The sequence below is a fragment of the Abramis brama genome (genome assembly GCF_963993115.1).
Source record: "Abramis brama genome assembly, chromosome: 20".
Classification (NCBI taxonomy): Eukaryota; Metazoa; Chordata; class Actinopteri; order Cypriniformes; family Leuciscidae; genus Abramis; species Abramis brama.
The window spans coordinates 27,517,089-27,531,259 of record NC_139982.1 but is presented as its reverse complement, the minus strand read 5'-3'; the positions used below and the strand labels follow the sequence as shown (position 1 = coordinate 27,531,259).

At 36.0% G+C, this 14,171-nt stretch overlaps 1 protein-coding gene across 1 annotated transcript; it reads right to left on the bottom strand.

The window, feature by feature from the left end:
• Window positions 1-434: 434 nt before the first annotated feature.
• dhtkd1 (dehydrogenase E1 and transketolase domain containing 1) lies at window positions 435-12,327 on the bottom strand. The gene is made up of 17 exons (XM_084095025.1): window positions 12,048-12,327; window positions 11,687-11,839; window positions 10,988-11,199; window positions 10,662-10,856; window positions 8,009-8,278; window positions 7,750-7,921; window positions 6,730-6,928; window positions 6,333-6,645; window positions 6,021-6,105; window positions 5,118-5,257; window positions 4,727-4,877; window positions 3,453-3,559; window positions 3,200-3,364; window positions 3,028-3,110; window positions 2,397-2,566; window positions 1,461-1,546; window positions 435-1,320 (listed from the first exon to the last, which is right to left on the bottom strand). The coding sequence occupies exons 1-17, from the start codon at window positions 12,205-12,207 to the stop codon at window positions 1,219-1,221; spliced, it is 2,763 nt and encodes a 920-aa protein (XP_083951151.1). The 5' UTR covers window positions 12,208-12,327; the 3' UTR covers window positions 435-1,218.
• Window positions 12,328-14,171: the final 1,844 nt, after the last annotated feature.

Sequence of the window (14,171 nt, the reverse complement as noted above, 5' to 3'; positions counted from 1 at the left end):
CACCAATTTGCGTATTTTCAGAAAAGAAACCTGAACATTGGTTAAAGCCAGGTTCAAAATGGTTAAATATTGTTTTGCTAGTATCTTGCTTTAATTAATATTTGTATCTTAATATTTTATGTATGTATACATATAGTATATAAAAGATGTGGAGGCAAAGAAAAAATGAAATGATAATATATATATATATATATATATATATATATATATATATATATATGTTGCAGTAATAATCACTTACCTTTGCTTTTTGAAATAAACTTTTCCATGTTACAATTTCTTCATGAAGGACTAAAGGAAACATTGACATTTTTTAGAATACATTCAATGTAATTCATTTGAATTGTTTGATTAGGGGTGAATGTGAATCCTAAAGACCGACAAACAGGTTTAATTATTAATATCTTTACCTTATGAAAATATATGAAGACATGTTAATGGTCAATGATTTTTTTTTTCTTTTCTTTTTTTAATCTCCAGAATAAGCATTTAAGTACAAATTCAGTTCCATCCACACAACATCATCATTATTGAAAACAACGCATATAATTTAACATTATAAACAGAGTTTGGATGGCTATGTTAAAAAACATTGATGCCAATCAGCAACTTTGCAAAGAAAGTTTGATCTCATTGTCTCCAGCTCTGTGAGATTTTGGAGAGGGATCATTTTACAATTAATAATTTCATGTAAACACACATCAATAGATTCTGTTATTTCGCACAAGTTCTACATTCATCTGGTAATGATAAATTTTCCAAGCAGCCCTTGATTCACATGCACACAACACTGAATGAGCCAATGTTTTGATCGTGAGCCACTACCAGTTCACATTACAATTTACATTTCAATGCTACAACAAATATTTGTCTTCTGACTCCGGTAAGTATATTAAATTTAATTTAAAAGTGCTTTGAAAAACTATACACAACACTAATGTATGCTTTGTCAGTTTTCTACATTTCCTCGATACAATTACGAACTTCCTGTGCCAACAAGAGAGAAAATATCACTTCTAAAATATTAATGATACTTTCAAAAGGTGTAGAAATGGAGTCAACAGATGTTCCCTTAAACCCAAGTAAGGGGATCAATTAGTCAAACCTGCAATATGCCCGCTCAGGCTACAAACAGAGCTTGGCGTTTGTTGTCAGAGCACCAGTCACAGCTTGTTCGCTGTAATAACAGATGCTCAGCATGTTTATAGTTCTGTGGTTTCAGGAGAAAGACGCGGTCAGGATGGCTTCTTGCTGCTGATGGTGGAGAGTACTGATGCCCACAGCGGGAGCGGGTAATGCAGGTCTGCCCACTAACCTCAACTGAGGGAACAATGGGATCAACATTAATCATCTTGCAAAAAATCTGTGTAAATCAGATGAACTTAAGCTACATGCAGCCTAAGAGGCGATCAAGGGATTAGCTAAGAGGCCATCTATTAGCGTGAAGTGGTGAATCTGACCTTGCAGGCTAACTGTTTTTCAAATCTCGGTGATACAAATGACCAGCAGCCCATGTTCTGCGGCTCCTCTTGACTCCAGATGAACTCTGTAATGGAAGAGGAAGTAATATGAAAGAAGCTTGCCATGTTTTGTGCATAAATACATTGGGTTCCAATAGAGTTTGATGTTATATGCATTAAGTACACACTAATGCTCAAAAGTTTGGGGTCAGCAAGATTAAAAAATAAATACATTTATACTTTTATTTGGCAAGGATGCATTAAATTGATCAAGAGTGACAGTAAAGACATTTATGATGTTACAAAAGATTATTTCAAATAAATGCTGTTTTTTGAACTTTCAAAAGAAAACAATGTATCAGTTTCCACAAAAAAATATAAAGCAGCACAACCGTTTTCAACATGATAATGATAATAATAAATGTTTCTTAGGCAGCAAATCAGCATATTAGCATGATTTCTGAAGGATCATGTGACACTGAAGACTGAAAATTCAGCTTTGCACCGCAGGAATATATTACATTTTAAAATATATTAAAACAGAAAACCATTGTTTTCAATTGTAAAAATATTTCACAATATTACTATATTTTTACAGCATTTTTTTATCAAATAATGTAAGCCTTGGTGAGCATAAGAGACTTTTCCAAAAAGAAATATCTTACCAATTGAATCAGATTCAACTATTTTTTATATATATATGTCATTCAGTAACAAAAAGCAAGTATAATCTTGTATTTATTTTTTCATGGAGCTTTGTGTAGTGCATTCTGGGAATGCCAAAATGAGGCTTCTTAGGAACATCAACATTTTGCAATGGGAACATCTATGATTCCTTATGAAGGCCAATCACAGATTGCCCCAATACCAAAGAAAAAAATACTAATTAACACAATGTGATTCCTATGAATAAAAGATGCACATGAGCAACCTCACCTTTGGCGTTTGCGTATTTATTTAGTTCCTGTTGTAGGGCTTCCGTGGGGAAAGGACACAGTTCCTCGACCCGGATCAGCGCTGTGTTTTTTAACGCCTCTGGTAACGTCTCTCTATGTTTCAGCAGGGCGTAGTAATGTTTACCTGAGCAAAACAGAACACGCTGCACACTGCAGGAAAGAAGCAGAAGATGCATTTTTAATGTATATGAATGTCCATTTTGTATATGAATAGTCAAAAGTTTGAGGTCAGAAGAAAAAAAACACTTTTAGTCAGCAAGGATGCATTAAATTGATCAAAAGTGCAGCAGAGACTTTTACATAATATTTTTATTTAAAAAAAAAAAATTTTTGTGTGTTTTTTTACTTTCCATTTACCAAAGAATCCTGAAAATTCAGCTTTGATCGCAGGAATAATGACATTTTAATCCATATTACAGTTATTTTAAATTGTAATATTTCACAATATTACAGTTTTTACTGTAGTTTTAATCAAATAAATACAGTCTTGGTGAGCATAAGAGACTTCTTTTATAAACATTTAAAAATCTAAGTGACCCCAAACTTTTGAACGGTAGTATATGTAATGAACTTTGAACAATGTGTTTAAAAAAGCGACTGAATGAAGATACCTTGCAGGGTTTACAGAAGCATCACCAATGACAGTTTTAAAAGAAGTTCCTGGTCCCATATCAGCCAAGCTTGACACTGCCCCCTAGTGCCAAACAGAGGTGAATGTTCTTTAATAAACAACAATAAAACAGAAAGCAATTCATATAAACAACATTTATATCTCTAACGAACCGAAAAGCGCAGCAGAGTTTTAGGAGAAGCCACGATCAACGGTTTCCGGAAGTTTCTAATCATTTGTCTCCTCAAAAGGTGGAAGTACTGAGCTGGTAGGGTTGGATTCACCACTCCCATGTTCACCGTGTCCCCGTCCACACCTTCCTCTTTACTGTCGCAGAGCTGCAGGAGGAAGAAAGAGCAGTTATTTAAATTACGCTGGAACATTTAGTCCTCACTACTCCTGTGATTGAGCATGCTTGCACTTTACCTGTAAGAAACGCTCGATTCGGCATGACGAATGCTCCGGTCCGGCTCCATCGTACCCGTGTGGCAGTAAGATGACCAGTCCACTCTGCAGGAGCCATTTAGCCTCACCTTAAAAAAAAATCAGAAATGCCACGGATTTAGGCTCTAAAGATACATATTCAGGGTGTCTTGGTTTTTTTAAGTTTTTTTTAAAGGTTTTTTAAAATTTAAGGTTTTAAGACATTAAAGACCTGCACAAATAAAATGAAATCCATATGGACGGGCATATAACATCCAAACCATAAAATGACTGTAAAGATGACAATTTAAACAACTTTACAGTTCAAACAATAGATTTTGACAAAAAAGGTTTTATTAAACCTCACATTTAGCCATATTGTGATTGTTGGTTTTCTATCCTCAAATTTAAGACCTCTTGAAAGGATAATTATGCTTTTTTAACATGTCCAACTTGCTTTAGTGTGTAATGTTGCTATTTCACGATTTCAATTCAATTCAGTTCTTGTGATTTGATTTAATATTGACTCATTTGGATAAATATTAGGTACACAAGATAGGCGTTAATTTTTCTCAAGAAAAAAAATAAAAATCTCACCTTTGCTGTAAACATACAGAGAGCCCTATCAGCTGGTAGTATTATTTAAGGTTAAAAATAACTCAAATTAAATATAATGCGTTTTTTATTATAACAACTTTATTTAATGATACAAGTGAAAAATATAATAAATATGTAATATAGTACACATATTTAGCAAAATAAAGAGCTCTCTCTTTAGCTCTTTTTTTCTAGCCAACTAATGTGCTATAGCCTATATTATGGTCATTAAATGGCTTTCCTGAGGTAAATGTTATGTGACATAATTGTTCTCCAGCTGTTTTATTGACCCTTTCCGCGGTTGAAAAACACTGATTGATCGATATTATAAAGTATGATGAATATACATTTCGGTAAGTTGTACTGTTTCTTTCAACACTGTTCATTCGTGTTTATTTACTATTAGCTAGTAGAGATGATCGGTTCACGTGCCGCTAGGGATCTGTCACGTCACATTTACAAGTGCCAAAACAGTATTTACTGTTTGAATTTCGTAATAAAATTGACAGAATCTGAGAGCTGAGAATCTGCGTGGCGTGAGAGCGTGTGAAAAGTGTAAATTTGGGTGAGTCTCACGGTGAATGCGTGAGAGTTGGCAGCTCTGCTATAGTATCAGCAAGCACTGTTTGTGAACTCCCTGAAACGCCTCGATTGACATGTTTTTCTTTTTTTTTTTTTACCTCCAGAGAGGAAAGTGTCAAATATGATCTGGGCGCCGTTGAAGAAATCTCCAAACTGAGCCTCCCAGATGGGCAGCAGTCTAGGTTGAGCAATACTCATTCCATACTCAAAACCCAGAACAGCTTCTTCAGAAAGAGCACTGTTGCACACCTGCGAGAGAACACACACACGTCAAACATATAATTATGCTTTCAAATGTTCTGAAGGGCAAACCACCCAAATCAGGAATGAAGAACAGTTGGCATATTGAGTTACAAGTTCAAAGCTAATCCTGTACACGTCATTAAGTATAATGATAAAAACAAATAATTTTAAAAAGCGATAAATGATTGCAGTAGGCTTCGTAATTTATAAATAAATACATTTAATTTACTTGTGTAACTGGCTTACCTCTATGTGGGCTTTCTGTTCGGAGCTGATGTGATTGAGGGGGATATACATGTCGTTGGTCTCCTGACACACAACCATAGCGTGACGCTGACTGAACGTGCCACGGCCAACATCTTGACCGCTGATACGGATATTGAATCCTGCATTAAATAGATAAATATATACAAATGAGTTTTTAAACATTTTGATGCTAATATACACAGCTTTGGGGTCAATAAGATTTTTTTTTTTTTATATTTTATTTAGCAAATTGATCAAAAGTGGAAGTAAAGATTTAAAAAAAAAATGCTGAAAAGAATCCTGAAAAAAATGTGTTATGGTTTCCACAAAAATATTAAGCACTAAGCAGCATGACTGTTTTCAATATTGATAATAATCAGAAATGTTTCTTCAAATCAGCATATTAGAATGATTTCTGAAGGATCATGTGATACTGAAGACTGGAGTAATGATGCTGAAAATTCAGCTTTGATCACAGGAATAAATTACATTTTAAAAGATATGAAAAATAGACAACAACAGGTATCTTAAATTTTAATCATATTTATTTGTAATAATTTTTACTGAAATTTTTTTCAAATAAATGGTTATTTCAAAAACAAACAAAAAAATGATGATAGTGCATAAAAACTCATTTCTACTGTGTAAAAATGTATTAGCTTTAATATTATTATAAAGAAATTATTAAAATATTATTTGGAAAATATTTAGAGAGAATAAAAACTGTTATATGGAGAATATAAATTAATTTTCATTGAATATTGTCCAAAATTATTACAAACACTAGTGAACAACCTAAAGGCAACATCAATTAGGAGAAACTCCCTATAAAGATACAATCAAAAGCACAAATTATTTTTAAAACGCTTTCACAGCGCAGGGAAGGAGAGATGAACACATTACCCTGGCAGAGCATTGTGCCAAACGCTAAGGCTTCTGCGGTGGACCAGTCCAATTTGATGCCCTCTTCCAGCTTCTGCAGTCGAGCCTGCGACAGATCAAGACGTTCACTCAGACACGTTCAAATCAAAGTTCATCAGTTCTTTACTGACTCTAAAGAGCCATGTGAACGGCAGTTTTATCACTGGAGCTCATTAAATGGCTGTATAGATCATTGAAGTAGACGTTCCTACTGTTGCAAAATGAATAAAGTTAAACTTTTCTCAACTTGTTACGTTGCTTATTTACAAAATGAGGTCAAAGATCAAGCTTTACCTGCACATGTGTCTTTCTCAGGTGACTGTGCACTTGAATCTCCTCGGGTATGTCCACTGATTTGGCGCCTACGAACTGCAGCAGAGGCAGCGCTACACCAGTGTCCCACAGCGAGACTCTGTTCTGGGGCTCCACCAGGTCTCCCCAGCGCCCCTGGAGGTTAGTGGGCGGGGGGCTGTAGAGGGTCATGTTGTTCAGCCGGTCGTTGAGCATAGAATAGCAGGTGGTCTTGATCTGACCGCGCTCTTCCTCTGTCATCAGGCCCTCCGAGACTAGCTGGTCAGCATATGAATCTGGGATACTTTTTCTCGACCTAAAATGGCAGTAAAAAGGAAAATTAATCCAGTAGAACCAAACATTTTAGCAATAGGCTTTAGCGACTGGTAGAGGTACCCACCGAATAATTTTATACATTGCGGGGTTCGTGAAAAAGGGCTCGTCCAGCTCATTGTGCCCCCACTGACGGTAACAAAGAAGGTCCACAATAACGTCTTTTCTGAAGCGTCGCTGGTACTCCACGGCCAGCCGGGTCGCTCTGAGGACCTCCTCGGCATCATCTCCATTCACATGGATTATAGCACAATCCACTATTTTACCTAAACGGCACCAAGTGGAATTGCAAAAGTATTGTTAGATAATGAAAGGTTTAATGCCGTCTGTGTGCAGAACAGGGTAGTTTAACAAAACTTACCATTAAAAAAAACAAAAACATTTTTGTTACATAAAAAATAAAATAAATGTTAAAGGGTTAGTTCACCCAAAAATGAAAATGATCCCAAACATTTTTTCACCCTCAAGCTATCCTAGGTGTATATGACATTCTTCTTTCAGCCAAACTCAATTGGAGTTACCCTGGCTCTTCCAAGCTTTATAATGGGAGTGAATGGTAACTTAGATTTTGAAGCCCAAAAAAGCACATCTATCCATAATAAAAGAAATCCATACGACTCCAGGGGGTTAATAAAGGCCTTCTGAAGCGGAGCGATGCGTTTTTGTAAGAAAAATATCCATATTTATAACTTTATAAACTAGAATCACTGGCTTCCGGTAACGGCCGTACACTAATTCCTTCACGAAACCCAGGGGAAACCCTGATGTAATGTATTTAATGTAATGTTGATAAAGAATGGAATATACTTTCTTTCTCCTTGAATATTTGTATCAATATGGTACAATATTATCCTATTCAAATTAATGTAATAAACGAGTTAGGTCAAAAGTCATCTAAAAGTAATTAAAAAAAGTAGTCAGATTATATTACCTTAAACTACCTTAAATTTTTGTCATGTGATTTGGAATCAGTAATGGACTACACTTTGTAAGTAATCTACCCAGCACTGGTCAAACATGTCAGTTTGGAAAATATAGAAATCCTTATAATTACAGACCAAAAATAATTACATTTACAATTACATACCAACATCACTGCAGTACAGAGATGAGCGCCCCCTCTCAGAGGGAGTGGTGTAGCCCACTTGATTGTTCACGATGAGGTGGATGCTTCCACCTACTCTAAAATGGGGGAGATTTGACAGGGTGAAGGTCTCCGTTACTATGCCTTGGCCTGAAAACGAAGCATCTCCATGAACCTGTTAAGAACAGATAAAGAGCTATTAGATTATAACATACACAACTACCATGTATTAGTATGGTTTATGTTTTAGATAGGACAGGACCTGCAGGCAGATGACTTTGTCTCCTGGCCGAGAATGAGGGTCAGTGGAGTAATCGCCGTCCTGTTTGACTTGCTGACGGCCACGAGTCTTTCCTTGCGTAACGGGGTTGATGGCCTCCAGGTGAGAGGGGTTGGGCAGCATAGTGACATGGAGAGGTTGTCCCGCCCCAAAGTCCAGCTCCACTGAGGAGGTTAAATGGGACAGGACATCTCCAATAGACGGAGAGTTCTCCGGAAACTCGCTGAGACCCCTCATCTTACGGAACATGAGCTGAGAGCGGGAAAGAATGACATATTTGGTTAGTCAAAGCTTAATAATGGCTGCAGGCAATGAAACAATTCTTATATTCCCCCAAAACTTAGCGGGACAAAATAAACTCATTGCCCGGAGAGCAATGTTTATTCATGTAGAATGAAGAGGTGGAGATTGTGACTCAGAGGAATAGATGTTTAGAGGAAATAATGGGGGAGAAATTAAACCAAGATGGCATTATATACACAGTATATACAGTGCTATGCATAAGTTTAGACACCCATGCTAAAGTTGACTAAAAAGAGGAATAAAAAATCATCTTTTGGAAATTTAACTTAATGCCTTAATTAAAAAAAATTAGGAAAAATCCAACCTTTAAGGACACCAATTTTCTTTGTGAATGAATAATGTATCGTAAATAAATAAATGTTCTTCCTTAAAATACAGGGTGCATAAGTTTGGACACCCCTATGTTAAATTCCCATAGAGGCAGGCAGATTTTTATTTTTAAAGGCCAGTTACTTCATGGATCCAGGATACTATGCATCCTGATAAAGTTCCCTTGGCCTTTGGAATTAAAATAGCCCCACATCATCACATAGCCTTCACCATACCTAGAGATTGGCATGGTTTTATTTCAGTTAGCCTAATAGCTGGTTTGATTTGCATTGAGAGATGATCTTATGGAAAGTACTCCATGCCAATCTCTAGGTATGGTGAAGGCTATGTGATGATGTGGGGCTATTTTAATTCCAAAGGCCAAGGGAACTTTATCAGGATGCATAGTATCCTGGATCCATGAAGTAACTGGCCTTTAAAAATAAAAATCTGCCTGCCTCTATGGGAATTTAACATAGGGGTGTCCAAACTTATGCACCCTGTATTTTAAGGAAGAACATTTATTTATTTATGATACATTATTCATTCACAAAGAAAATTTGTGTCCTTAAAGGTTGGATTTTTCCTAATTTTTTTTAATTAAGGCATTAAGTTCAATTTCCAAAAGATGATTTTTTTATTCCTCTTTTTAATCAACTTTAGCATGGGTGTCTAAACTTATGCATAGCACTGTATATATATATATATAGTATATATTAACAATATATATATATATATATATATATATATATATACACACTGTATTCACAAAGAAGAAAAACAAGGAACAATTCCAAGGTGAAGCTGAGGACACAAAAATTTTAATTCTGTCACACATTTCTCACCCTCATGTCGTTCGTTCCAAACTTTCTACTGTGCAACATGTGCAACATAGATATTTCGAGAAATATCTCAAGTGTTTTTTGTCCATACAATGGAAGTCAGTTCTTCGATTTATGTTCAATGGAAGTCAGTTCTTCTTTTTATGTTCAACAGAAGTTTTGAGGGTGAGTAAATGATGACAGAAATGTCATTTTTGCATGAACAATCCCTTTAAGACTCATCATCACTTACAACAAATTATCAAATAACAAAACAGAAATATACAAGTCTGAGATAACTAACAAAAAGGTTCGATTTTGCCTTTTCAAATTTGATAATCAAATTTTTTTAATTATCAAATATATAATATCACTTTTTTTACATTAATTATCATAGTATTTAATATGTGCCAAAATGTGTGATTAGTAACTTAAAGTATAACTTCGCCGATTTTCAATCCGCTTAGTATTGTTACAATATCAGCAGTATATGAACAATGTTTACTTAATCTTCGTGTTACCTGGGCCGAGAAACTCACGTTTACTTGTTAGAAAAAGTCCGGAAGTTGATGCAAAAAGTGTCTTTTGTCAGCTCCAGGGCTTTCATGAAAACTACAGATTATGCTTCCGCATTTTTGTCTCCCCGGCCACGGACAGTCGGATTGACAGAGTTAACAGAACAGTTTTTTTTAAAACTGAAATTCATATTGTATTTTGCCTACTCTTTACACAGCATTATGGTAAAAACGGAACACTATGGCAACACTTGTATGCACTTTCTCACTTGTATGCGATGGCATTTAGCTCTGGCGGAACTGACAGAATAGCAGTTTGACCTAAAACACTGTGTTCGTGGTCATCCAGTTTGAAATGTTGACTACAAATACGGAGGCATTTTATTCCTTTTTCTTTATGATTACTTTCAAGTCTTATGTAAAGTACCTTTAAAAGCAACCTTTGAAGGAGCTATATAAAAACATATTATGATTTACTCATTTACAGCACAGCTTTTTTTGTATGACATTTTTCAATATCCTTAAACTGTTCATTTCCAGGTCTAAATTCAAAAAAGAATCCCAAATTTTCAACGAGGTCTCATTGTTTGGAGCCCACTATACAGTCAGTGTACGTTACAGAATCCTGTCTAGACATACATTAAGCCAGTCTGTCTAGTTTACTACCTATATAAATTATGAATTAACCTCTGGGGGGAACTGTAGTAGTCCGGTGAGCAGGTTGAGACGTCCACGGTGAGGCATTCCCATGACCACGTCTGTCACTCCGCTGTACGCCGCAGAGCGGAATAGCTCGTAGAAAAAGCCCATCATGCTCTCTGCTCCCTCACCTCCATATCGTTTCACAGTGGCAAACTTAGTGCCTAAAAAGTGGTCAAATTCCTTTGAAAAGAGAACAGAGGAGATGTAGAATTGCTGATACCACAGAAATCAAGTAGGCCTGCAATGATTAACAGATGTCATGGGGCGTGCAAAGCACAATAAAAGTGCCTAAATGTCAATGGTTGTCTTACCTGTGATTCAAGCATCAGTTTAGCCAGCTGTCTCCTCTCCTCCGGCGAAAACACCTCTTTCTTGAGCTCTTCAAATCGGTCAGCGAACCATTCTCTTTCCTGTAAGCTCTGCAGCTGAGCGGTTTCCACTGAGATTCCCCCACAGTACGTTCTCTCCAGGTAGGCCATGACCTCTTCAGCCGTCGCCTCGGCTTTCCCAAAATGCCGCAATCCTGGAATTTTTGTAAAAACAAAAAATAATGAAGAATTATTATAATATTTTAAGTAAAAAAATACTGTAATCCCTTTTTATTAAATTAAAGGAAATGTGGAAATTATTTATTTTGAATATAGGCCATATATGATGTAGGCTATAAAAACCTTTCACAGAACTTAAAGGGTTAATTAGTTCACCCACAAATGAAAATTTGTTTACGATCTCTTTATTAACTTTTCGAAGCGTCAAAGTGGTAGTTGCGTGGCTGTCAATGGAGGGACAGAATTTAAATCTTTCAGATTTCAACAAAAAGATCTTTTTTCCCCCCCGAAGATTAACGAAATTACGGGTTTTGGGATGGCATGAGGGTGAATGACATAATTTTCATTTCTGGGTGAACTATACCTTTAACGGAGATTGTACCCGGAACATTCCTTTAATAAGACGTAAGTAGTTTACTATCAATTTCAAAACTATGTACCAGGAAACAACCAGAAACTAACCAGTAGTGTTGAGGACTCCATGAACAGCTCCATTCAGCAGGCTGATCTCCGGCACGCTGTCCAGCACAGGAGTTTGGGGAAGTAAGGGGTTAATTTTAGCTACTTTGTGCCCATGTGCTCGATAGGCCTCCACCAATCTCGCCAGTCCGTGGTCTGTTTACAAAAGACAGCCAGCGAATAAATCAACAGGCTCCATACATTAAAGTATTGAAGATCTTGCTATACATCTCTAATCTTTCTGTAGGTTTACGTATGCAACGTTAAGAAGAAGTAAGCTGCTACCAAAGCTGAAAGCATATCTATATACAGACATCAACTGCAGTTTACAATCTGTAAACTGTCAATCTGTAAACACGTCAACCTTGGTTAAGCGCTGAGATCTGCGGAAACCCATCGTCTCTCTCCGGAGTCTCTCTCGGTCTGAAACCGTACACTCCCCGATGAGTGTGGTATAAACTCGCTAAAAACGGCCGTCTGGCACCGAAAGGACGGTGCAAAAGTCGATGGAGGTTTATAAGCATAATACCCGCTGAAATGGTGAAAATAAATAAAATAGACACCGTTAACGGACGATACAAAGTTTCCCCAATGAGCCACGCATCCTAGAGCACGGCCATAATAGCGGTGTCCAATTCGTGAATGAATCATTTTTGAGAGTCGAATCTTCGCAATGAATCAGTCTAGTCTGAACGACTCGTTTACGAAACTGATTGAATCTGTCAGAGCGGTTCTCGAGTCAACAACAACAAAGTAGCGTGTACATGCACTCTCAGACTTTATCACGTTTTAATAACGAAAAGTCTGAATGTAAGTCACGAAAAACGGCCTAAATGGATATTTTATCGGGTAAAGCTCACGCTTAATGCAAATCCCGATCGGCAACAGGATTTTTTATGTAAATTACACTGATTTTCGCTCTTGACTGAGATCTCGCGTGCCTCAGGCACGTCTACTGACTTAAAAACCTGTCAAAACCTTATTTAAAATATCATGTAAACCAGATTTTTCTTTGATTAATTATTATTAGCTGTTTTTTTATTGTCATATTTTAAACAGTAGCATATGTTGCATGTAGGCCTGCCCTAAACGCACTCACTCAAACCGTGAACTGTGTAATATTTGTAAAATATTATATATATAGTTTTAGTATTGTCTAAATAAAGTAAATTCACATGCCTATGTTGTAAATAACTCTGTTCTATGAGCTGAGTCATGAACACATTGAATTACAATAAACTATAAAATGTAATATATAAAAACGTAATGAACTATGATATGCGCCTAAAGGTTATATGACTTTGATGTTCAGAGCATGTATAAATGCCACGCCGTCATGTCAGGAATCACTTGATGAAGTACTTGCGTAAGAGAATTGATTAAACGATTTTTTGAACAGGTTCTTTAATATGAACTGTTCGAAAGAACCGATTCTCAAAAATGAGTCGGACTGAGCATCACAAATGCACAGTGGCAGGTGGGAGGTGATGATTTACTCGTCGTCTATTGGCTGGGATTGATGGTTTGGTTTGTAAGAGGGTACGGATAGGTCAACTGGTTTATGCCTTTGCAGAATGTGTGTAGTATGTTAGAAACTTCCAGACAGGTGTTTGTGTGAGAGAGAGATAAATGAGAGATGTTTCCAAGAAGTTGAGGACACTTACAGAATGACAAAGATAGCTTGTTTATTGAGGATGTTGACTTTCATAAGGAGAACTGCACAAACATCTATATAAAATGTTGCAAAATGCGAAAGAGTGTCTATTGTGAAACTGTGTATTATGAAATTTCTACTGGAACATACAGTAGCCTATCATGAAAGATTTGTTACAAAATTAACCTTTAAAATGACAAGAACATATACCATATGAATTTGTATTTATTGCTATTAGAATTCAAATAATAGTTTTTCTTCTAATTATTGCATATAATTTTTTAATATCTCCCACTAATATGAACTTTTACCTCAAGCTCAGCAGCCTGGTCACATGGTGCCATGTTACTTTTGGATTAAGATGGTGAGTAGACATTTTTTCAACAAGTCACATGACCCGAGTTATTTGCAGGGGACCCCTTTTCAATATTCTCATGAATTAGGCTTTTCACTCACTGTCCCTCATCTCCAATCTCTGTATTCTCCTGGATACATCAGCAATTTAATAATAATAGTTAAAAAATAAAAAAAAGTAAAGGAAACATTTTACATGATAAATATCCTGACAAAACTGTATTATTTTGCATTAGCAGTTGAACATTCTTGTGACTTTTATTCATTAGAGGAAGACAGTTTATTGTTGCATATTTAATCAATAATATGGTCTTAATATTGATATTTTTTTAGACTATTCTTAAGACAATATAGACAATGAGAACATGTTTACATGCTAAAAGTTATATTTGCTTTCTTATTTTTTATATTTTCTAAAGAGATTTTCACAGTCTTTTTTTAAATGTAAAATTGGGCCAAGATGAATATTGAATAAAAAAA

Excerpts from the sequence above, each read along its gene's own strand:
- dhtkd1 (XM_084095025.1), bottom strand. The coding sequence starts at position 12,207 with ATGCTTATAAACCTCCATCGACTTTTGCACCGTCCTTTCGGTGCCAGA. Across the intron at positions 10,857-10,987 it reads AACTGATGCTTGAATCACAG|GAATTTGACCACTTTTTAGG; the intron begins GTAAGACAACCA and ends CTCTTTTCAAAG. Across the intron at positions 6,646-6,729 it reads GCAATGTATAAAATTATTCG|GTCGAGAAAAAGTATCCCAG; the intron begins GTGGGTACCTCT and ends CTGCCATTTTAG.